Raw genomic sequence first — 24,049 nt, 5'->3', positions numbered from 1 at the left:
ATGAGCCACTGGCGCCTGGCTCATATCCTTTTTATTAGTCCTTAGCTCTTGACTCCTGGAATGCAGGTCCCTTTCCCAGGAGGGTTCTCTTTCCTAAACCAAATGAACATTCCCACTCTAGCTTCCCAGTCATTATACTGTCTGCCGTCTCTCTCCTTTCTCGTATTATCCACCCTGGCTATGTTGTCTGAAACCACTGCTAGTAGCGAAAAGGAGTCTTCCAAGATGACAATGCTGGTTGAAGCAGAGAGGTGGGAGGCAGGGCCCAGCAACTAAGCAATGTGTGGAGTCCAAAAATGCCAACAGTACGACACCATCTGCAATGGATCTGATTTATTGTTAGACTCGGAGGCGGCTCTGTTACAGCAGCTGGGAGCTATAGCAGGGAAGTGTGGGGCGGAGCAGAGCACAGCAGCACGGGAAGGGTGGGAGCTAGGAGGAACACAGGTGGGCTCGTTTGGTTTCCCAGTCAGCTTGGCAGAGAAGGAAAACCCTGAGGTCTTATGAGCGTCTGGGTCTCAGTCCAGCAGTGGTCTGGCGGGGCTGCTCGCTGGCTTGCTTGGGGCGAGGGCCTCTCCTGGAGTGGTGTTTTCAGCACATTTTGCCCTTTGCTCTGTAGGAGTTGAGCTGTAGCTCAACTTCATCTCCCTCTTCTCTTCCTCCCTCTCATTTTTTCCCCAAGTCCTCTGGCCTGGCCTCTTATCTCCCAGATGGTCTGTCCAGGAGTTTGAGTTTGCAGTAGACAGTTTTCCCTTTTCAGCTGCAAGATGGCAGAGGGGAATGTTTGGGGGAGTCACACAAGGCTGAGGTGTCAAATGTTGGGATGTCAGGCAGTGGCTTATTTAACCCATTACACACCAGGCCACAGCAGATGACCACATGCAGAGAAGCCAAGCAGGGGATGAAATGGGATCAAGTTAACTGGAATGGGATGGGTGAAACTCCAGCAGGTCGGGGAACTGGAAAGAGCTCTGGGATTTGGGGCTGGGGTTCTCCTTGCCCTTTGGTGCTGCCCAGTTGGCCTGGTCTGGGCGCCTCTCGGGGATATGAATGGTATGAAGCAGGGTCTGGGAGATTGGAACTCCTTTCTCCTCTCACCAGTCTGTTGGTCTAAAGAGCTTCAAGTTTTGGATCGAGACATTCAGATACCGAGGGAAGCAACAGGACAGCATAGCAGCGGTGTCACCCCCGGGTCCCTACCGGAACCTAGACCCTGGGGATGGGAGATGGAGGAAAGGGTGCAGCTCTGGGCACCTACCTGACAGTATCCTATAACTTACTGACATTCCTTCCCAGGATGCTAAATAAATAGAGATTAAAGGGATTTCTGGGGTGTGTGGGGGATATGGCCTCCCTCCACGAAGAAGGAAGTGGCTTTCTCAGACACACCCTCATTTCTCATCCAGTACCAGCATTTGGCAGTGACAGGAGAGGGTATCACTGCAGGGTTCTCAGGCATCAGATGACCTCCTATCTGAGTTTTATACCCTCTCCCTTATCTTATCCCTGTGACCTTTGGTTTTCAACCCTTTGGGGAACAGATGGGAGAGAGGAACACCACCTCCCATTTAGCCCAGCCCAAATCCCCATAACACCTCACCCACCCCACACCCCCCTCCCCAACCTCTCTTCTCCCTCAACCCCAGAGGACTTCAGCAGTAGCCATTCTCTAAAGGAGCTGGGGGAGCGGATCCTTGGGGGAAGGGAAGTGGGTTCTTTCAGAACTCAATCTTGCAGGCTGGGAAGGACTCGTCCTGCATGACCACAGTGCTGCTGCTAGCCAGGACCAGGACGTTGAGTTGCTGCTGCTGCTCATGAGTCTGCTGGTACCATTCACGAGTCACCTCTGTGTCATGAGTGGGGATCAGAGTCACCTACGGAGGGAGACAAGACAGGCCTAGGTGAGAACATGAAGAAAAGGTAAGCAGGGCACAGGAACAGCAGACCCCGCTGACCCCCCCCAGAAAAGGAGCCCCGTCTTTTCATAGTTATGTGGGCTGTGTCCCACTACTGGCTCTCAGGGAGCTTGGACACAAACCCTTCCTTCCTTGGCATCTCTTGCTACTCACCTGAAGATTCTCCCCCCACTGGGCTTTGCCCTCCAGCAGGGCATCCAGCACAGCCCGGCTTGGCTGGCCATTGGCAGGGTCATTCCCGCTGACCACGTAGTAGGATGCGCGCACTCGGCGGAAGAAGTCAAGGTCAGCCGTCTTGCCGCTGCAGTGATTGGGGATGTAGGCGAGATCCACGTAGACAGGGGGGCCCGAGCCACCCTTGGACCCCAAGGTCACTGGGGAGACCAACCAGGATGCATTGTAAAGGAGGAGAATGCTACTGGCGACGCCCCTCCACCCCCCATCCCTCCACACACCCCCATCCCTCCACACACCCCCCATTCCCCATCCCATTGCTTGTCTTTCAACCAGTCCACATCCAGCCCTCAACTCACAGTCTCTTGGTGACACTTACTCTGTCCCGCCTTGAGTCCGTTGCCCGGGCCTTTGGCCATGGGGCTGTGCCCGTCCTTCTCCTCCGCTGGGGTGACCTGGCTGGTGGCACTGCGCTGCCGGGGCGGGGCCCGGGGTGCTCGGTCGGCGGGCCCTTTGCCCGGTGTGGGGGACCGCTTTCCTCCGCGGAGGTCCAGGCGCCGCGCCGGGGAGGCGGGCTTGGCCCGGCCGGGGGCCCTGCGCCCCACTCGGCCCTGCACCTTCTCCTTCTCCCGCAGCCGCTCCACCCGCCCGGATTCGGAGGCGAGGCCCTCGGGATCGGCCATGCACACGTCGGGGCGGGGCGGGGCGGGGCGCGGGTCGGGCTGCGGGAGCGGGGGCGGGTCGTGGCCCGGCCTGGGGTGGTGCGTCCCGGCGGCGCCCCCGGCCTTGTCCACGGGCAGGAAGTCCCCGTCTTCGTCGGAGTCGAGGGCTGCCTCGGCTGTGATGGACGGGCACTCCTCCGTCTCCGGGGGGACGTCGGAATCCGACTGTGAGGAGCCCGAGTCACTGGCCGAGGTGGGGGGCGTCTCGTCGGCCGCGGGGCCGGGGCCCCCCGCCGCCCCGGGCCCCCCTGCGCGGCGCCGGCCCCCTCGGCCTGCCAGCCGAGCGTCCTCCGCGGGCGGGTCGCTGTCCTCCGCGGGCGGGGGCAGAGGCGGGTTCAGGAAGGACGGGGAGAGCTCCCCGCGGCGGGGCCGGGGCTCCGCGGCGCAGCCCTGGGGCCCAGGCTCGGCTTCCGGGGAGAGGCTGCGCGGGGGGCCGCCGGAGGCCGGCGCCGGGCGCTCGGAGGCGGAGGCGGGCGGCGGGCCGGGCCGGGGGCTCCTCTCCGCCCCCTCGGGCCACGCCCCCCGCTCCCAGGCCCGGCCCTCCTCCTCCTCCACGAGGGCCGGGCCCGGGGGGACGGGGCAGGTCTCACTCAGGCCGTTGGCTGCGCGGTCCCCGGAGGGGCCCGGCTGCTTCTTGGCGGCCTCCCCCGCGCACTCCAGGCGGCAGGGCAGGGTACTGTCATCCATGTCTACCGGCAGACCTGGCGCCGGGGCCGGGGCCGGGGCGGAGTCCAGGGCAGCTGGGGGTGCTGGGCTCAGAGGCGTCAGGTCCCAGAGGCTGTGGGTGGACGGCTGCCCGCCGGGGCCCGGCTCTCCAGACCCCCGGACTGTGGCCTCTAGACCTGGGGGGAAGCGCTCGGCCACGCTGGACATCACCGGGGTGGTAGCCTCGGAAGACGAGCCTTCCGACAGGGCCGGCGAGGCGGGTCGGGTCAGATCGGGGAGGAGAGGGACCCCAGGAGAGCTGGGGGATGGGAGCTGGGGCAAGGAGGAGTCCAGGCTTGGGGCCTTGGTCACTTCTAGGTATTCATCGTGCCGGGCTCTAGCTGGGGGTCCTGGAGCCAGAGCCAGAGCTCGGTCTCCGGAGAAAGCAAGGGAGCCGCAGGGTGCTGAGCGGGGCTCAGCTGGGGAGGGCAGCTGCGGGGGAGCGGGCTGCAGGGAAGAGAAGCCGAAGGCCGAGGCCGGGAAGTCCAGGCTGGGCCGGGAAGGACCCAGGTGTGAGTCCGAGGGAGGGCTGGGAGGCGCCTTGGTTTCAGGCCACAGTGTTGGGGGACCCGCGGGGGCCGGGTGAGGGGGACTTGGGGACTGAAGCTCTTTCTCTGGCTGTTCCCGAGCCCCCTTCTCCAGCTCAGAGTCACTAGTGCTGTCATCCCAGTGACCGGGGCCTGATTCTTTGGGGGACGGGGTCCTCCTGTCTGGGCTGTGGCTGAGAATGTTACCGTTAGGAGGAGGGGAGCGTGGGCCTTTGCTCGGTGGAATAGGAGCTCGGGGAGGAATTGCGGGTGGGGTGAGGCCGCTGGCCTCTGCCACGCCTGGCCCCGGTGGTTCCAGCTCTGGCCTGGGAGGTACAGTGGGTCCAGCCAGGGCTGCGTAGCTAAAGGCTGGGGTGTCCGATTGGAGGCTCTTGGGTGAGACAGGAGAGGAAAGCTCCTTCTCTGCGGAGGTGTTCCAGCCAGCAGCCTCCTCCTTGCTGGACAGGCGCGGGGGCCAGTCCCCAGCTGCTCCCAGCGGTGGCTCCCTGGTGGGGCACGCGGGGCCCAGCCCGCTCAGCATCATCTGCTCATAGATGTCGGCATACTGAAAGCTTCTCTCGTCAGGATAGGGCGTGGGCTCTCTCTGCTCCGGCTCGGTCTGTTCTGGATCTCTGGTGGCCTGGCTGGCACTGGCCTCGGGGACTTTGGAGCCATAGGGGTTGATGGCTGGATCTCCGGGAGCAGTCTCACTTTCTTCTTCCCTTCCCCCTTCGGCCTTGCGGTAGTCCTTCCCCAGTGGGGAGTACGGCCCACCTTCCAGCTCAGCTGCCCCCTCTTGTACTGCGGCCACCACACTGTCATATTCAGCCATGCCCCAGGAGAAGGGCGCCGGGGTCCGCGGTTCTGGAGCGGGTGTGGGGGGAGCTGGAGCTGGAGAGAGGGGTGCAGGGGGCAGAGGCCTGTCCTTAGGCACCCAGGGTGGGATTTCAGCCAGCCACGAGGGGGTGGTGGGTTCGTTCCTCGTGGGGGGCAGAGGCTTGGTCTCTGGGGTGGGGCTCTCTTGTCCTGGGGCTGGAGGAACCCTCTGTCCAACCATCTCAGGTGGAGAGGTGGGAGGGGAGATGATCTCAAAGGGAGAAGGTGTCATTTTGTCCTCTTCTTCGGGTGGCAGCTCTACTGGTGACTCAGCTAGCCAGCGCTCCACCTCTAGCCCCTTCTGCGGGGGGATCTCCTGGAAATCCTTGAAGTCTGAGGCCCAAGGGCTCTGGGGTGTATGTTGCAGTTGGGGTGCTTGTTCGTCTGGGCCTTCGTCGAGGAACGTGCTCTCTCGCTCTTTGGTGTACCGTGGGCTGCCTCCCTGGCCATCCAGCTCATGGGGGAACCAAACCTTCCTCTCACAGCTCAGCTCTCTCCAGTATGCATCCTGGTCCACAGCCACATCTCTGTCCTGCCAATACCTGACCTCTTGCTCGGCAGAGGTGCCTTCCCACGACGGGACGGGCTCTTTCTGCTCTCCAACCGGATCCCCTCTGGTTGGAGTTGTTTCTCGCCACCCCTGGAGCACATCTTGCTCCTTCTGGTACTTCTCTTCCTGTACTTGGGCCTTGCCTTCCTCCATTGGGCTCTCTTCCAGCCTCAGGGCTTTGGTTTTCTCCAGAACAGCTTCTTCTTTTGGCTCCACAGGCTTGGCCTTTTCTGGAGATTTCTCCTCTAGGACTGCTTCCTCTGGTTTCATGGTTTTATCTTCCTGCACAAAGTTCTCCCGCTCCTGAGTTCTGTCCTCCTCCAGAGCTTTGTCTTTCTGTTCAACAGTCTTAGTCTCTTGTTCTAGAACTTGATCCTTCTCTCCTAAGGCCCAGTATTTCTGCTCCAAGGCCTGATCTTTCTTTTCTAAGACTTCATCCCTCTGTTCCTGGACCTTGTCTTTTTGTTCAGGGCTTCTGTCTGCCTGTTCTAGAACTTGACCTTTGAGTTCAAGGACCTTCTCTACTGGAGACTTGTCCTTAGGTTCAAGGTCTTGTTCTTTTTGTTCTAAGGCCTTATCTTTCTGTTCTAGGGTCTGATCTTTCAGTTCCAAGACTTGGTCTTTTTGTTCTGCATCTCTGTGTTTTTCTTCTTTGTCTTTTGGTTCGAGGGTCTGCTCCTGTTTCAGGGCTGTGTCCTTTTGCACTGTGACTTTGTCTTTCTCTTCTAGGATCTTGTCCTTCTGTTCCGGGGCCTTGTCTTTTTGTTCTGAGTCTTTGTCTTTTGATTCCAGAGGCTCATCCTTCTGCTCTAGAACTGCCTCCTTTTGGTCTATGTCTCTGTCTTTTGGTTCTAAGGTCTTATCCTGCTGTCCCACAACCTTGATTTTTTCTTCTACAGCCTCGTCTTTCTGACTTATGGCCGTAGCCTTTTGCTCTACCATGCTCTTCTGCTGCAGAACTTGGTCTTTCTGCTGTAGGACTTCATCCTTTGGCTCAGGTTCCTTGTCCTTCTGCTCCGGAGTTCTGTCTTTCAGCCCAGGAATCTTACCTTCCCATTCCATGGCAATGTCCTCCATCGCAGGGATTGACAAAGACTCAGGACTCTTGGTGAGGGAGCTATGGGGCGTCAGGTGTTCCCTGGGGCTTGTGATCACCTCGGGTGAGCGGTTCCCATCTCCTGACAGTGCAGAGGGAGAGAAGGATCCGGCAGGCCTTTTTCCCTCAGGGCTCTTCTCTGTATAATCAGCCTGTACGGAGGATCCAGTGGTCCCATCTGTGGGAGGGGACATGGTGGCAGCAGGAGCTTGGTAATGAGACGTGTCCTCAGCCTGCATCAGAGGTCCCCTTTCTTCCTTTCCTAGGCTTAGTTCTCCAAACTGGAGGGTGCCAAGGCTCTCTGGAGAGAGTTGTTTTGAAGAGATATCCAACGAGGTCTCCTTACTGGGACTCTCTTCTGAGAAGGAAAGCGATTGGGTGTCTTCTGGAGACGCCTCGGGCCAGAGGCCTTTGTGCCCGGTCAGGCCATAGGGAGCCTTGGGAGTGGCCTCTTGTTTGGCAGTGTCTGGGGAGACCACGCTGAGGACAGACAGGGACTCTGCATCTTCAGGAGAGAGGCTTCGGTCACGCGCCTCATCTTTCTGAGGTTCACCAGGTTCCTGGAGCAATGTCGTCAATTCCCTGGGAAGGGCTTCCGTACCCAGAATTGGGTCTGGGAGCCCAGTTCCTGCTTCCATAGTTTCAAAAACTATGGCTTTGTTCTGTTCTGGTAACAGCTGAATGGTGCAGCCTGCGTGTCCCTCAGCCAGGCCAACAGGTGCTCCCTGGGCCTGGGGGCTCCTGGGAGGAGGTAGCGTCTCCTCCCCTCGTGTGCTGTCTTCGGGCTCTGGCTTGACTGCTTCCTTCGCAGCTTCTTCCTTGCCCACCCCGGGGGTAGGCTTAGTGTCTCCCCAGGAGTCTTCTTGGAAGTCTTGGGGCTCAGACTTGTCTTCCACTGGCGACTGATGGAAGGGTGTGTGGGTGGCACTGGGTGGACCAGATGGCGGAGGAGAAGCCATCTTTACCGTGCTGTCATCTGGGCTAAGGCACCGTTCCTCTACTTCTCCAAGGGCTGGATCCCCTGGCTGTAGGGCTTGCCCGGGGGTACCAAACCCTGGGGTTCCATATGGGCTGTGACGTTTCTCAGAGAGCTGTAGGTCTGCCCGCTCCTCTTCTTCTCCCGCAGCTCTCTCCCCAGTCAAGCGTCTCCCTCCCAGGTCTCCTCTCTTCTCTGACTCTCCGGTGACAGAGAAGTCCTCACAGGGTGGTGATTTGAAGCCTTTGTCTTCTTCCAGCGAAGAGGTCGGTGAGATAGTGCCAGCCGATGGCACGTAGTCCAAGCCCTGTGTGGCCTCAGTGCGGGAGGAGGGGATGCTGGTGACAGTGTCCAGCAGCAGGGAACTCTTGCCTGTCTCCTCTGTCTGGGGCGCTGTGAGCGAGGCCACAGACTGGTCCTCAGCCACCGACGTGGCGAAGGAAGAGAGCTTGTCGCACTCAGTGATGGAAGTGGCGGAGGACACATGCTCCTCTTCAGCCAGAGGGGCAGCCACCATGTTGGGGGGGTAGGTGAGTTCCGTCTCGGGTGCCCCGTAGCCTTTGCTGGGGGCAGCAGGGACGGCACTCTGTGCAGGCTGGCTGGCTTCAAAGGGGCCTGGACCTTCAGGACCAGAGAGGTCGTATATGCTGGTAGGGAATCTGGCTGGCGCCGGGCGCTCCTCTGGCTCATCATGAATCTCTTCATCCGAGATGGTCTGCTCAGTTTCTGAGTAGCCAGGGATCGTCTCATCCTGGATGTAAGAGACATGCTCAGCGGCTCCTGCAGGTGTGGCCAGGCTGCTTAGGAATGATGAGGTCTCTTTCTCAGGGGCTTTCCCCTGGAGTCCCAGGTCCCGGCCCCCAAGAACCTCCCTGCCTTTGGGGATTACCTTCAAGGCTTCCTGCATGTGTTTTTGGTAAAAACTCTCAGCCTTGGTCTCTTCCTCTTCCTCCTCGTCGGAAGGGTGAGCCTCCTCCATTTCTTCCACCTCAGCCTTTTCTATCACATCCTCCTTTACCTCGGGTTCGCTCTCCTCTCTGGCTTCAGCTCTCTCTGGAAGCTTCTCTGTTTCCTTCTGCTTCTTTTCCTCCCAAGTATCTTTTTCTTCCTCTGTTTCAGCCCCAGAGTCTGGGGCTTTGTCCTTGCTGCCTTGTTCCTCGAGGATGTCTGGGGTGATCTCTTTCCCCTTGGTCATGTGCTCTTCCGGGATGGTGGGTTGTGTTCCCTGCACGGCTGGGCTTGGGGGTCCCTCTGCTGTCGTACCTGCGGGCAGTGGTTTCTCTCCTAGTCCCGTGTCCCTCTGTTCGGCCTCCTCCCGCTTCATCTCCTCAAAGTCCTGTGTGAGATCCTCTGGTGAAGAAAGAGCCAGCTCCCTGTGTCCACTGACGGTGGGCGGTGGTGCAGCCCCTTTCTGGGCTGGGGGTGTCCGGGGCTCAGACGACAGATCCTTCTCTCCACGAGAAACTCGGTTCTTGTCTACCTTCATTCTCCCCGGGGCCTTGGCTTTGTAGAGGGTCTTCCGTACCTCAGGTGTGAAGGGCTTCAGGTCCGGTTTGGAGATTTTCTTGATCTCAGGTTTGGCATCTTTCCTCTTCTCCTCCTTCTTGGCATCTTTCTTCTCTTCCTTTTTCCCTTCATCCTTTTTGAGCTCCTTTCTCTCTTTCTTGATCTCTTTTTTCTCCTTGTCTTTCTTCTCTTCCAGCTTGGAGATCTTCTCTTTCAGATGCTTCTTCCCGACCTTGTCCTTGATCAGCTTTCGCTTCTCTGCTTTCAGGGCCTCGCTTGACTCTGTCCGTACCCTCTCTGGCCTGGCAGGCTTCTCTGGGAGCTTCTCTGAGGACTCTTTGGCTTTCTTCTCTGTTTTGGCTAACTCCTTGGCCAGTTCAGAGCGGGCCTCCTTGGCTCCCTCTTCTGCTACTTCCTCCCGCTTGGCCAGCTTGCTCACTGCGGTCTTGGGAGCAGCTTTGAGACTCTCCTTGCTGTCAGCCCGCTGTTTGATTTTGCTGGGTTTCAGGTTGGCGGGCACGGCCCCAGCAGCCAGATCCTTCTGCGTGGCCACAGGGTAACGGAGGAAGTCCAGGTGGCGAAGCTTTTCCAGACCCTCCAAGATCTTGTTCTGAGGTGCGTTTCCTGGAAAGAGCACACGCACGATCTTCTCAGTCGGGTTGGCAGGTAGCCAGACCACCAGAGCAGTGATAGAGGTCAGGTAGGGCACGGAGATCTCAGCCTCCTTCCCATTGGCCAGCACAATGCCTGTCTTGGCCTTGCTATTGCCCGCCCACTTCTGCATGAGGAACTGCATCTCCTTGCTGTCCTTGACGGGGTTGAGGACGTACATGTCCAGCCGGCCCACACCCATTTTGTGGAAGAGGGTCAGTGGTTCAATGGTGTTGCTGACCACCCGGTACAGAGGCTCGGCCTGAATGCCCAAGCGGTTTAAGTGCTGAAGCGTGAGGCAGGCCTCCTCAATGCTGCGCTTGGCCTTTCGGGAGGCATCAGGCAGCCGTAGCTTCTCCGGCACATTGAAGAAGACGACTCCAAGCTCGGGGGAGATGAGGTTCTTCACCCAGTCGCTGTAGCTGCTCGAGCCCTGGGACTGCTCCTCCTCTAGCTCGGCCACTTTGCGCTGCAGGAGTCCATTGATGCCCGGCAGATTGTCTGCCCCAATGTGCGTGAGCAACACCGAGTCGATGCGGTCCAGGTGCCGCACCAGCTTCCAGAAGCAGGACTTGCGATCAGAACCGCCATCCACAAGGATGTTGAAACCATTGACGGCAAAGAGGGCCGAGTCCCCGCGGCCGCCCGGGAAGATGTAGCAGCAAGGCTTAGAGAGCTTGAGGAAGCCCCCCGAGGTGGGGGGTTCCAGCAGGTCGAAGGGGGATGGCACGTCCACCGTCTCGGAAACGTACTCGGAGAACTCAGCCACACCATCCATGGTGGGTAGCATGGGCTCGGGGTTCAGCCGGAGGTGCAGGGTCTCTTGGGAACTGGAGAGTCCCAGATGGCTCCAATCACCCTCCCCTAAGCAGGACACAGTGAGGAAGGCCTGGGTCCCAGGGTCTCTATTGCTGAGCAATTGGGCAATCTAGAGGAATGGGAGATAGATAGATAGATAAAAGCTAATCAGGTCACGGAGGATTGTCTTCGCCTGACTCTTTAATTTGCACCTCTCTTCAAAGTCAACTCCTCTTTTCGGATGGTCAAGCAGTATTAAGACTTTCTCTCCACCGCTCAAGTCCCGATCCTTAGCTCTTTCCTTTGGAACTTACCTCTGGGCTATGAAGGACCTGGGCAAAGTTTTGGTAGGAGTAGGTACCACTCTGGAGAATGAGGTCTCCCCCAGGCTCTAAACTTTGTCCACTTAAGATCAGTAGTTTGTGAGCTGATGGGCTGCTAAGAAGATGGCGAACCTGGAGTGGAAGGAGAGAAGCAGTGTCACGGATGTGGGGGAAAACTCAGGTAAAGGCAAAGACTATTCTTCATCTCCCCCTACCTTGGAAACGTAAGGACAGACTCCCCACTGGCACTTCCCCACAACGCCTCCAAAGTGGGACCAGTGGTGGTCAGTCAGTTTTGATGGTAGACAGGAATTTTGGGTCTTACAATGGTGGCACTTAATACTGTTCTTAAAATTCTAGTGCTTTGAGCAGGCCTCTCAAGCAAGGCCTAGGCCCTTGGCCTTACCTCAGAGCTGATGCTGTCCGCACTGGGGTTGACCAAGATGATGCTCTCTAGGGTCTCACTCTGATGGCAAAGGGTCCTCTGGCCTAAGAGAGAGATGTAGGAAATTGTATGCAAGAGAACAGGTGTCGGGTGCCGGTGGCTCACACCTGTAATCCTAGCTACTCAGGGGGCTGAGATCTGAGGATCACAGTTCAAAGCCAGCCCCAGCAGGAAAGGCCATGAGACTCTTACCTCCAATAAACCACTCAAAACCGGAAGTGGTGGTGTGGCTCAACTGGTAGAGCACTAGCCTTGAGCTGAAGAGCTGAGGGACAGTGCCCAGACCCAGAGTTGAAACCCCAGGACCGACCAAAAAAGAGAGAGAGAGAGAGAGAGAACACATGCTGTGTTGGGTAGGAGAGGAAAGGATACAGGACTAGAAAATGGGGCTTAGGGCCAGGAGTCAGTGGCTCACTCCTGTAATCCTATATACTTGGGAGGCTAAAAAGAGGATGATTGCGCTTTAAGGCCAGCCTAGGCAAAAAGGCTTGTGAGACCCCCGTCCCCCTTTTCAACCCATAACTGGGTGCAGTGGTACATTGCTTGTCATCTAAAACTATATGGGGGCTGGGAAGGTGGCTCAGTGGTAGAGCACTTGCCTTGTATGCCTGAGGCCCTGAGTTCGATTCCTCAGCACCACATAAGCAAAAAGAAAAAAAGCCGGAAGTGGCACTGTGGCTCAAGTGGTAGAGCGCTAGCCTTGAGCTGAAGAGCTGAGGGACAGCACCCAGATCCAGAGTTCAGGCCCCACGACCGGACCCCCCCCCCAAAAAAATAAATAAAAGTAAAACTATATGGGTGGCTGAGATTGGGAAGATCACAGTGATAGGCCAGCCTGGGCGGAAGGGAAGGGTGGTGTAGCCTGAAATCCCAGCCCGAAGTAGGCAGATAGCAGCTCTGTCATGTGCCTGGGTAAGAAGTGGAACCCTGTACTAAAAATAACCAGGAAAAAAAAGAAACCTGGGCTGGGCGCCGGTGCCTCACGCCTGTAATCCTAGTTACTCAGGAGGCTGAGATCTAAGGATCCTGGTTCAAAGCCAGCTCAGGCAAGAAAGTCTGTGAGACTCTTATCTCCAATAAGCCACTAGAAAAACAGAAGTGGTTCAGTGGCTCAAGGGCTTGCCTTGAGCTCAAGAGCACAAGGAAAGTGCTCAGGCCCAAGAGTTCAAGCTCCATGACTGACAAAAACAAAAACAAAAACAAAAAAAACCCTGGAAGCCTTGTGCCATGATTCACGCCTGTAACCCTAGCAACTCAGGATACTGAGATCTGAAGATTGTTGTTCAAAGCCAGCCTGGGAAGGAAGTCTATAAGACTCTTTTTTTGTTTGTTTGTTTGTTGTTTGTTTTTGGTTCCGGTCGTGGGGCCTGAACTCTGGGCCTGGGCGCTGTCCCTAAGCTCTTCAGCTCAAGACTAGCGCTCTACCACTTGAGCCACAGTGCCACTTCCGGCTTTTTGCTTATGTGGTGCTGAGGAATCGAACCCAGGGCCTCATGCATGCAAGGCAAGTGCTCTACCACTGAGCCACCTTCCCAGCCCCAAGACTCTTATCTTTAGTTAATCACCAAAAAGCCTGAAGTGAGCTGCAGCTCCAGTGGTAGAGCATTAGCCTTGTGCAAAAAAGCTCAGGGACAGCACCTGGGCTCTGAGTTCAAGCCCCAGGATTGGCACCAAACAAAGCACAGCTGAAGGCATGGTTTAGTGGTACACCACCAACCTAATAAGCACTAGGTCTCCGTGTTCAAAAACCAGTGTAGGGGCTTGGATGTAGCTCAGTGGCAAAGTGCTTGCCTAGCAAGTGCGACATCCTGGGTTCAATCCCCAGTACCCCAAAAAAAAGTAGTTTAAAAAAAAGCGGGGTGTTGGTGGCTCACACCTATAATCCTGGCTTCTCAGGAGGCTGGGATCTGAGAGTCATAGTTCAAAGCCAGGTGGAGCAGGAAAGTCAGTGAGACTCTTATCTCCAGTTAACCACCAGAAAACTGGAAGTGGTGCTGTAGCTCAAGTGGTAGAGTGCTTGCCTTGAGCTGAAGAGCTCAGGGACAGCACCAAGGCCCAGAGTTCAAGCCCTATGGCTGACAACACACACACACACACACACACACACACACACAAACATATAGTTGTAGAGTGGTAGAGTGCTTGCCTAGCATGCATGAAGCCCTGGGTTCGATTCCATACTACCACATAAACAGAAAAAGCTGGAAGTGGCACTGTGGCTCAAGTGCTAGAGCGTTAGCCTTGAGCACAGAGAGGCTCAGGGACAGGCAGAAAGGAAGGAAGGAAGAAAGAGAGAAAGAAAAAAAAGAGAAAGAAAGAAAGAAAGAAAGAAAGAAAGAAAGAGAAGAAAGAAAGAAAGAAAGAAAGAAAGAAAGAAAAGAAAATAGGACTGAGAGAAAAGAGAAATCAGGTTATCCGTAGACCTGCCTCCTTGGATACTGCTGAGTAAGACCTAGAAATGGGCTCCCTCAGCCCTTCCTTTTAGGGCTTCCGCCTCCCTCTCCTCACTGGCTGTCTTCCTCCCTTCATCTTTGCACCCTCCTCTGCTCAGGCCCCCACCCCTCTGCCTGGAACTCAGTCCGTCCTGTTGACAAGAAGCTTTTGTCCCTCTGGAGCACTAAGCTCCTGGCGCTGCCTGGGGATGGTGGGGGCTCAGCTGGAGAGGACTCCAGGGAGGATGGTTCTTTCTCAGTTTTCTCCTCTCTGGTTTGCCTTTGCCCTAGGCCTTTGAATGAACAGAAAGTCTACAAAATGAGGAGATGGGAAATTCTGCCTGGGGTCTCCAGACTCCCCATCCTCCTTTCCAAACCCTGTCCCCTTTTCAATCCCAAGGATCTACAGGACCGTAACTTCCAGTTTTGCTTTCTGGCTCCTCACTAGCCAAGCCTGCACCCACAGCCTGGCTTACAACCCACTGCCAAAGGTTTCACAGCTGCTCCCACCTTCCCTTCTTCCAGAGAGGCCTGACTCTCTACCTCACATCCCATCCCTTGAGAACAATTTCTCCCTTTATCCTTACCCAACTCTGGATATGGGGAGTAAGGGGCTGGCTCACAAATAAATAACATAAATCAGGAAGGAAAGGATTGGAGTTTTCCACAGACACTGGAGAAAAAGAAGAAGACATCCCCAATCCCCTACTGAGCTATGGGTTGCTTTTATCCAGGCCAGCAAGAAACACGAAGCAGTGCAGCAAAGGAAGTGGAAGGTCAGACAGATGCTGAAGGAGGATGCTGCCTTCCAGGTTTCCGCCCTTCCTCTCATCCCCCTTCCCGATTACAGTCACAGTGGAGACTCCAACGGATGGGCTGGGGAGTGGGCTTTCTGGAAGAGATTGGTGGGAGGGCTCATAATCTGTTCTCTAAGCCCTCTCCTATAACCTACCTCTTTTTTCTTTCTGAGGCTGGGACCAAAGGAGTCCAGAACCAGGGTCTATTGTGAAGAGGAAAGCCATCATGCCAGGACCCCTTAGATAAGACAGGAAAGGCCCCCAGATACAGTTGGTAGACAACGAACTATGGATAATGGTCAGAAGACCAAACCCCATTCATGGTGTGTTAGGCCCAAAGCAGTTCAAGGGTTCTCTTGTATGAACTTGAGAATGGGGGGGGGGGGGGAGGCTGTCCGGGAACTTTGGGGCTAGTCCAAGGGACAAAAGCCACTTCAGTGACTCAGGCAATGCCAGGCCTAGGGCAGCTAGGGAATCTAAGGAGTTACCAGCCTTAAGTAGATTCAGATTTACAAAGGCAAGGATTCTACCCCACCCCAGACACACACACACACACACACACACACACACACACACACACACACACACACACACACACACACACACGAGTGACACTTTTGACAGTGGACAAGAAAGAAAAAGAAATATCCATGGCACAAATTGATCCGCTTTCCATGTACCTCCTTCCCACCCCCACAGACCCACATTCCCCGGGTTTATAACCACAACAACACTTCTGATTCCAGTTACTATCCTGGCACCAGACCCTAGCTCCAGCTCTGTCCTCAAGGACCAGATCTGACTGGCAAGCACAGGGTTTAAAATACTGCGCCCCTCTTTTTCAGACCTTAGGGTTGGGAGAGAACAGATTCCCGCCCCCCCCCTTTCTTTTCTTTTGGAAAGGACTATGTTGTGAGGCGGGACACTTTTTCTTGGCCAGTACTGGGGTTACTGGGGTTACGGGGTGGACAGCGGGAGTGGAGGCTGAGCAGGCAGGAGGGCAGGTGTCTCTGCAGTGTGGCAGGAGGGGATGGGGGGGGTGCTCGGGCAGCTGCATTCTGCCGCAGTGTGTGAGTGTGCGCGCTGAGCTCAGCCTCCAGCTCCGCCTCCACCCCCCCCCACCCCAGCATGACAAGTCATTTTCTTGGCTGGCTCTGCATGGGGATGGGGGTGGGGGGGTGGGGACTGGTGGTGTGTGTTGGGGAGCAGCGGGGGGGGGGGGGAATGCCGAGAAGGAGAAGAAGAAACTGGCTCCTCTGTGCAAGAGCCCCCATCTTGAGAAGAAATGCAAGAGATGAGGTGGGGGTGGGGCTGAGCCAGGGGACCTGTGGGGTGGACAGGATGGGGGAATGCAAGGCAGCTACTGGGGAGAGGCTGGAGGGGGGGAGGCACGGGGGGGGGGGGGAGGCCCTCAGAGCCCCAGACCCAAGCTGATCGTGGAGAATGGGGTGCCAGGGCCTGTTGCAGACTGGTCAGTCTGTAAAGGAGGCGCGTGCCCCGTCTTAATAACCCTCTCCTCCCTCCTTTTATCTTCCCTTACTTGGCAAAAATTCTCCGGCAGGCAGCCTCGCTCACCCCAAGCATGGGGAGCAGCTGGGGACCCAGCAGCTGACACCCCACGGAGCCTCGCGATGGGAGCATTCCCTTAACACCCTCTTTTCTCTCACAGTCTTCACCCAGCCTCTCACCAAAGACACACGACCCCCCCCCACTCCTCCAGCGCCCCCAGGCCGCGGGGCACCACCATCAGCAGCTGGCTGCTGTCTTCCACCCACCCCTGCCCGGCTGGAGAGGTGGCGTCACAGAGCTGGTTTAGTTCTACCTGGCTCTGGCCTGACCCCCCGCCCCCCCCCCCCAGCCAGGAATAACCACTCTCCCTACACCCCGCCACCACCAAAGTCAGCCCACCCAGCTGGGCTACTTCCAGATGCGCTAGATTACCAGGAATCCGCTCCCCCCCCAACCCATACACACACATTCTCTCTCTCCATCACAACACCCCCAGCCCTCGGCCAGGACCAAACCCTTCATTCCGGCTCTTACCCTGGGGTGTGGGAGGGGGCCCCTCATGGAGGCAGTGACTCCCGGCCTCAGCCGGCAGCTTCAGGAAAGAGTCTGCGGCACTTGGGGTGGGAGTGGGGGGTGGGGGGGGCTTGATGGGGAGGGCGGTGCCAGGGCGGGGAAGAGGGGCTGGTTCTGTGACGGCACCAGAGACTTAACTGTTTCTTGGCCTTCCCACAGCAGTGCTGTAATGCTTCTGTGTGTTCCTGGGGGAGGGGAGGTAAGGGGTTGTTTAGAGCCAGCACGGTCTCCTGTGGTCCAGAGGACCGGCTCTAAAACTTGCTTACTTAAAGATTAATCGTTTAGCCCCAACCAAAAGACCAGAGCCTCTGGAGGCGGGGGGGGGGGGGGGGGGAGGGGGGGGTGATACAGGAGGCCTGGGCCGTATGAGCCCTCCCTCCCTTTTCTCTTAGAAACCATCTGCTGCCTCTCCCTCGGATGGACCCAGGCAGTGACCTTCAGTCCCTGCAAGATCAGGAGACAAAGGGACTGGGGACTGGAAAATAGGGGGACGGGGGGGGGGCGGGGAGATGAGAGATGCACTTTGGGAAACACAAGGGAAAGCACCAATGCAGTAAGTACAGCGAGCATCCTTGCAGGCACTGGGGCTTGGGATTCTTGAGTCACTGGGTGTGAGGATGCAGACTTCCAAGGGGCAAGGAAGGGTTTCTGCCTTTCAGTGAAGGCGTTAAGGAGGACCAGGGAATATTATCAGGACCCCAAGCTCTGCAAGGCTCTCTAACTATAGACCAATCATTATTATTACTTGTATTATTGTTATTGTTATTAACATGACTTTATAGAGTAGCTGGGTTCCTGACCTCTTCTTGTCTCTACCTTTCTGTGCCTCTTTGCTGCCTGGGTCATATTCTCTTGATCCTTCTCATGTTGTGTCTGTGTCCTTTAGTCTCTCCCTCTGACTCTGATTTAATGAAGTGTTTCCAGAACTCAATGGAAGAATCTGGAGAGCGCTCCAGCAGCACTCACTTCCAATGGGTGGTACTCTCGCATTCATACCCTGCCTTCTCCCCATTAACCCTCACCAGCCCTGGCTGCCTCCTCTGACCGCTGCACGGAGACTTCCACCCGCGCACACCCCACAAGCCAGCCCCACCCTTGCCCCTGGCTGCCAAGAGCAGCTCTTGAAGGTCAGAGAAGCCAAAATAGTCTCTGCTCTCAGCATCCCCATCCTCCCTTAACTGCAGCCAGAGAAGAGCAGCTGAGTCACCCATACTCCTGGGGGATAGAGGGAGGAATTCTTGCTCAGATCCGGGGATGCAAAGCAGCCACCTGGCAACAGACCCGTTTGGAAAGAAGAGGCCATCTGCAGAGACACGCGATCCAAGCCAGGCTGAATTCCGAGCATCACAAAAAGTGAAGTACTTTCCTTTTACAACTTCTTGGTTCTTAACTCCCTCCCACCTCAAACCTTCTATCTCCTCTCTGCTTTCTAGGGCTTTCGAGAGTGAAGGGAGGGAACCTGAGCAGACTTTTGGCTTGAGAATAAAGTAACATTTTTAGCCAAATGCTAAAAATGCCATACTTCTGGCTGCCACCTTCTAGGGCCACACCTTGGACATAGTTGCAAATCACCGTGAGGTTTTTCGTCAGCCTTCACCCTCTGAGCAGCCAATCATGACAACTGACCCTCAACGCATAGTGTTCCCTAGTCTCTGCAGCAATGACATAGAGGCGAGGCCTGAGCTCAGACACAAAGTGAGATCAGAAACCCCAGACTGGAGCTCTGACTCCTCCATTTTACTAGTCACTCTGACCAAAAAACAAAACAAAAAACCACTTAACCTTTCTCGTGAACTATGAGTATAACATCCCATCTGCCCCACATACCATGAGGATTGACTAACAACAAAGATGCAAAAATTCTTCTCCATTCCTAGAATCCTAAACCTGTGAGATACAAATGCCACGAGAACTTTCTTCCTTTTGTGAAAGATTTCTGAGCAGCAACCTAGATGATCACAAAAATCTAAACTAGGGCCAGGCACTGGTGGCTCATGCCTCTCATCCTAGCTGCTCAGGAAACTGAAAGCTAGGGATTGCAATTCAAAGTCAGCCTAGGCAGGAAAGTTCATGAAACTCATCTCCAATGAACTGCCAAAAAAAGAAGTGGGAGAGCACTAGCCTCAAGAAAAGAAGCTTATCAGGCCCTGTGTTCAAGTTACATACATGCACATAAGTGCACACACAACACACACACACACACACACACACACACACACACTCACACACTCACATATCAACTAACCCTGGAGGACCAGTTTCCAAGTAAACCTAGAGCTGAAAATGTCAGCAGGATGAGACTTGGGAATTTCTATTAATGTTCCTGCCCTCTCATTTCAGACAGCAACATAGACCCCTGAATTCTGATGGCTTTCATGTGGACAGAAGTAACAGGACAATACCTTTGTTGACTATCAGTGGGAATAGAGTTAGACACTGAGAGCCACAAATGGATTCCTCAGTCTGCTAGCCTTAGACTAGCAGTCCTTTTTCTTTTCTTTTCTTTTTCCCTTGGTCGTGGGGCCTGAACTCTGGGCCTGGGCGCTGTCCCTCAGCAATTCAGCTCAAGGCTAGCGCTCTACCACTGGAGCCACAGCACCACTTTTGGCTTTTTCTGCTTATGTGGTGCTGAGGAATCGAACCCAGGGCCTCATGCATGCGAGGCAAGCACTCTACCACTGAGCCACCTTCCCAGCCTCAGTTCTCCTTTTTCTATAGGTGCTCAATAGTACAACAAAATTTATTGACACTGTTTTCTTTCTCTTTGCTTTTTGTGCTACCAGGGTGAACTCAGGGACCTATGCATACCAAAAAGGTGCTCTACCACTGAGCATCTTTTTGTCAACACCCAGGCCAGAAGACTGGTCTTCTGCAGGACTAATTGCTTTTAGGATTGTTTTAGGATGCTAAGAAGCTCCAGATTTTTCTTTCAGGAATTATAAAGGAAGATTCCAACACCCTGCTGGAGATTACTTGGCACAAAAGCCACCTTTGAAAGGTTTTATATTTTGGTTTGTTTTTATTTTATTTTATTTTTTACCATACTTGACCACTAGGAGGAGCTGGGCTACCAACTGTCTATCAGAGGGTAGAGGGTCCCTTCTTTTCTGTGTCTGTCTGAGAGGGTGAATGTGGAGGGGGCGGAGCCTAGGAGTAATTGCACTCCTCCTGTAACATTGTAGGATACATTTCTGTCTCCTTTCTCATCACGTGCCCCCCATGGAGGGGAGAGGTAAGGGGAATGGTGGTCTGGCCTATGGGAGTAGGCAGAAGTACTAGCCTAGCTCTTTGAGCCCATTCTAGAAGCTGGATTCCCTGTGCTACCTATTCAATGGAGGCTGAAGGGAGGGGCAGTGTCTGCAGCTGCTCCGGGCCAGACTGTTGTTTGTGGGGACAGCTGAAAGAGGAGCCAGCCAGGGTGTGGCTGTGGCTGTCTTGAGCTCTGTGTGTGTGTGTGTGTGTGTGTGTGTGTGTGTGTGTGTGTGTGTGTGTGTGTGTGTGTGTGTGTGTGTGTGTGTGTGTGTGTGTGTGTGTGTGTGTGTGTGTGTGTGTGTGTGTGTGTGTGTGTGTGTGTGTGTGTGTGTGTGTGTGTGTGTGTGTGTGTACAGCTGAAAGAGGAGCCAGCCAGGGTGTGGCTGTGGCTGTCTTGAGCTGTGTGTGTGTGTGTGTGTGTGTGTGTGTGTGTTTCCAGGAAATTCTTGTGTGTGTGTGTGTGTGTGTGTGTTTCCAGGAAATTCTTTACTATTCTCCAGGGATAGAGACAGCCCCCCCCCCCCCCAGTAAGATGTTCAAACCAAAAAAAAAAAAAAATCAGTATGCTGACACAAGCATACTGATATTTGGATATGTGGTTCTAAACCCTTTGAGATATTATAGCAAAACTCTCTGAAAAGAGAGTTTTGTGCTTGTTTCTGAGAAGTGCTTCAGTGCTTCAGAATTATTAACAAGCATCTGAAGAATGGCTAGGCACTTTGGTTTGTGTTCTTCCTCTTTCTTTCTTTCTTTCTTTCTTTCTTTTTTGTTGTGGTCATGGGGCCTAACTCAGGGCCTAGGTACTGCCCCTGAGTGCTTTTGCTCAAGGCTACCACTCTACCACTTTGAGCCACAGTGCCACTTCTGGTTTTCTGGTGGTTTATTGGAGATAAGGGTCTCGGGGACTTTCCTGCCTGGGCTGGCTTTGAACCTTGATCCTCAGATCTCAGCCTCCTGAGTAGCTAGGATGACAGGTGTGAGCCACTGGTGCCAGGCTCTGCTTGGTTCTTATATTGTTCCAGAAAACAGCCTACTCTCATCTCTATGTTCAAAAGACAGGGTTAGAAAATTCAGTGTGAATTATCAATATTAGTAGATAATCCTCAAACTTCATTAATTCCATTCTCTGCCATCTCCTTATCTAGTCATATACTAAAGCTTCTAGGAACAAGTGGTAAAATTGTTGGTTTTCAGTCATTGCGAATAATGGAAGATGTCATGACATGAATAATTCTAAACAGAAAGCAATCACAGAAGAGTGAGTGGCTGCTGTTACAGGAAGATGCTAGCCTCATGTTTTTTTTAATTGTTGCACATGTTCCTAGGATAATGAAGCCTTAGTCATATTAACCTTGCTCTCTCCAACTTTCTAGTAGCGTATGTGGAGCAATCAGTGATCAGGAAATAACTAGAGATGTGGACAATTGAGAATTATCATCTATGAGTTCAGTTATTGGGTGGGTGGCAATGATTATTGAGCTGCATAGATTTTCTATTCCATAAAGCTGTCATGGAAGCCAGGCGTGGTAGTTCCATGACTATAATCTCAACACTTGGGAGGCAAAGATGGAAGTTCAAGTCTAGCCTGTGCTGCACGGATCGCTGTGTTATCACTTCTCAATAACATAACCAGATATTTGGCACTTTTTTTTTTTTAAATCACTGGTACAGGACCTTCTGAACTCCCTCACAGGTATCTGTCATGGAATGATAGTTCCTAAAATCTTACCTCAAGTTTCTAACCCTTTCTTTCTTTCTTTTTTTTTTTTTTCCCAGACAGCAGAATGGGAACTTGTATTCTGGGAGCTTTGATCTTGGAGTGTTAATTAGCTCTTTGTAGCAGTCAAATCCAGAAGCCCCGCCTTCCTTCTGACCTCATGATGATGGTGTTCATCAGCCTTTGGTACCAGAATTCTGCTCTGTTCTAGAGATCGGTTGGCTAAGCCAAAGGAGGAAACACAAACCCCGAATCCTGAAGGGTAGGCTGTATAAAGAAAGGGCCTGAGAAGGTGAGTGGGATGTTCTGGGAGCTCTGCAGAGCAGGGGAGGCTGGGGTATGTACAAAGGAGAACACAATCAAAAAAGTAGGTTTGTGCATGGGTCGTGGTTAATGGCTCAAGAGGAGTACCTTATTTCCTTGGTTCTTGGCAACTGCGGTCCTGAACCAACCCTTTTGGAGATGTTATGTTGACCGGGCTCTCTCCACCATCTTGCCATGGGTCTGCAGTGTACTTGGTATGTGCGGATAGCTATGAAGCCCTGCCACTTTCTTGTTAGGAGTCCCCACCTTCTTCCCCCACCCAAACCTCCTACATGGCCAGTTCTGCCAGGGAGACTGGACCTCGCTCTTCTATGACCAGCCCTCACCCAAAGGACTGAGATAAATGACACTAGTCCTAACCTTTGACCTCTGAGGAGAAGTGAGCTAGGTGCCGGGTAATGAAGAGTCTCAACTGTTGGTTCAAGTCAAAGGATGATACGTCAATATTCCAGGACAGAATCCCTGTGAAAGCAAACAGAAAGAAAAGGTTCTAGATAAACTCAGGGAGTAGGATTGCAGAAAGCACCCAGGGGAGGGAGAGGGAGGAAAGGGAGGGGATAAGGATAGCTGCCATCACTCTCCCTGATAAGAGGGGCTAGCCGCCATCTCCTAACCTGATTTTTAAAAAGAAAAAGAAAAAAAGGCCTTGCTACAATCAGGGAAAGGGCAGACTTTAGACTCAGCTTGGTCATTAAGTTTGTAGATAGCTTTTAAAATTTTATTGTTTTGGCAAGGCTACCTAGTTGTGGTTGAACTAATGCCATGGAAGTGTCTATTTCCAGATAGCGTGGGCTGCCTCCTGGCTCCTTACAGATAAGATTCACCTTCCCTTTCCCCTTCCTCGCCTCCCCTCTGCAGCTTGCTTTCCACCCGCAGGTGGCTCCGCAGCACTGCGCCACAGGCACAGAGGAGGGAGTTGAGATGAGGAGCTGGTAGCTACGAAGGTCACTCCTCTCTCTCTCTCTCTCTCTCTCTCTCTCTCTCTCAAGTTGGCTGCTGGCATTCAGAGATCTGAGACTGGTTTGCTGCGTTCAGAAAGCGCCCCCCACCCCCACCCCGGGTTTGATTCAGGGACCTTCCAGAAGAAACTGTGAGGTAGGAACACTTGGGCCCCCTTTCTGGGGATGATCAGGACTTTTGGAGCCTCTCACCCGAGACAGTGCGGCGGGGAGAGGGGTGCGATCAGAAGTGGGGGAGGTGGGGTGGGACGCCCGGGGCGGGGAGGGGGGCCTGTCCGAGAGCTCCCCCTCCTCCTCGGGGAGATGCGGGACACCACGCGGGTGTGCGGGCAGCGAGCTGCCGGGCGGCTCCGGAGGACACGGGACACGTGGCGGCGAAGATGCAGGTGACAGGGGCGGGGGGGGGGGGGGCGGAGGAGGCCGGAGCGCGCGCCGGGAGGTGGGGGATGCGGAGATGGCGGCGGAGCTCGGGGCGGCGGTGCGGAGGCAGGCAGGCAGGGCAGCGGCTCTCACCTTGTTCAAGGTGGGCCCGCACGGCCCGCAGCTGGCTCTCGGTGCCGATGTCGCCGATCACGATGAGCAGAGAGTGTTTCCGTGGATCCCAGTGTGCCGCCGCCGCCGCCCGGGCCTCACACGGCGGCTCCGCGGGGTTCTGAGGCTGCAGCGGCGCGCGGGGCCCCGCGAGCCCCAGCCCTGGAGTTGTCTCCATGGCAACGTCGGGAGGCCGCGCCGGCCGGGCTTCGGTCTCCATGGAAACCTCGGCAGAGTGCTAGGCCGGCAAGCATCCGCCGCAGAGAGAGTGCGCGCGGTTCTTAAAGGCCGGCGGTGAGAGCTGCTCATTGGCTTATGGCTGTCAGGGGGCGGAGCAAAGGCGCCGCAAGGGCGGGGCTGGGAGGGGCGGGCGGGAGGGCGAGCTCGCTCGGGCTCTGCAGTCTTGCTCCGCCCGTCGTGGGGGTGTACTGGACGGTGTGTGGGGTCACCCCCCCCCCCGCACGCACCCCCGACTCAGCCCCCTTTTCTCCCCCCCCCAGGAGGAGTTACCATTCCGACTAGAGCTGGGGTAGGTGGGGGCCGCCTAGTCGATTGCTTTGGCGCCAGGAGATGCTAGTGAGGATGTTGTCCCCAAGTAGCTTCTGGCAATTTCGCAGCCTCACCCCAACTGAGGGGAGCCATCTTGATCTCGTCCCCCACTCTCAAAGTTTGTATCATTGTCTCCATCTG

At 55.1% G+C, this 24,049-nt stretch overlaps 1 protein-coding gene and 1 long non-coding RNA gene across 3 annotated transcripts; one reads left to right on the top strand and one right to left on the bottom strand.

Moving 5' to 3' along the window:
• Positions 1-318: 318 nt before the first annotated feature.
• Positions 319-23,597, bottom strand: Map1a (microtubule associated protein 1A). 2 transcript variants are annotated; one of them, XM_070005932.1, is made up of 7 exons: positions 23,342-23,597; positions 22,230-22,331; positions 11,227-11,309; positions 10,812-10,952; positions 2,470-10,627; positions 2,070-2,290; positions 319-1,874 (listed from the first exon to the last, which is right to left on the bottom strand). In XM_070005932.1, exons 1-7 carry the CDS (start codon positions 23,577-23,579, stop codon positions 1,719-1,721), a joined length of 9,099 nt encoding a protein of 3,032 aa, XP_069862033.1. In that variant the 5' UTR covers positions 23,580-23,597; the 3' UTR covers positions 319-1,718. The 2 variants fall into 2 exon arrangements, with proteins under 2 accessions (XP_069862033.1, XP_069862034.1); XM_070005933.1 differs by lacking the exons at positions 22,230-22,331; positions 23,342-23,597 and adding an exon at positions 16,538-16,605.
• LOC138816277 (uncharacterized) lies at positions 15,734-22,968 on the top strand. The gene is made up of 3 exons (XR_011368601.1): positions 15,734-15,793; positions 21,605-21,837; positions 22,859-22,968. It is a non-coding gene; the product is annotated as an uncharacterized lncRNA (long non-coding RNA).
• Positions 23,598-24,049: the final 452 nt, after the last annotated feature.

Source organism: Dipodomys merriami, unplaced genomic scaffold (assembly GCF_024711535.1).
Source record: "Dipodomys merriami isolate MVZ:Mamm:240054 unplaced genomic scaffold, mDipMer1.0.p SCAF_69, whole genome shotgun sequence".
Lineage (NCBI taxonomy): Eukaryota > Metazoa > Chordata > Mammalia > Rodentia > Heteromyidae > Dipodomys > Dipodomys merriami.
This window is presented reverse-complemented; position numbering and strand designations above follow the sequence as displayed.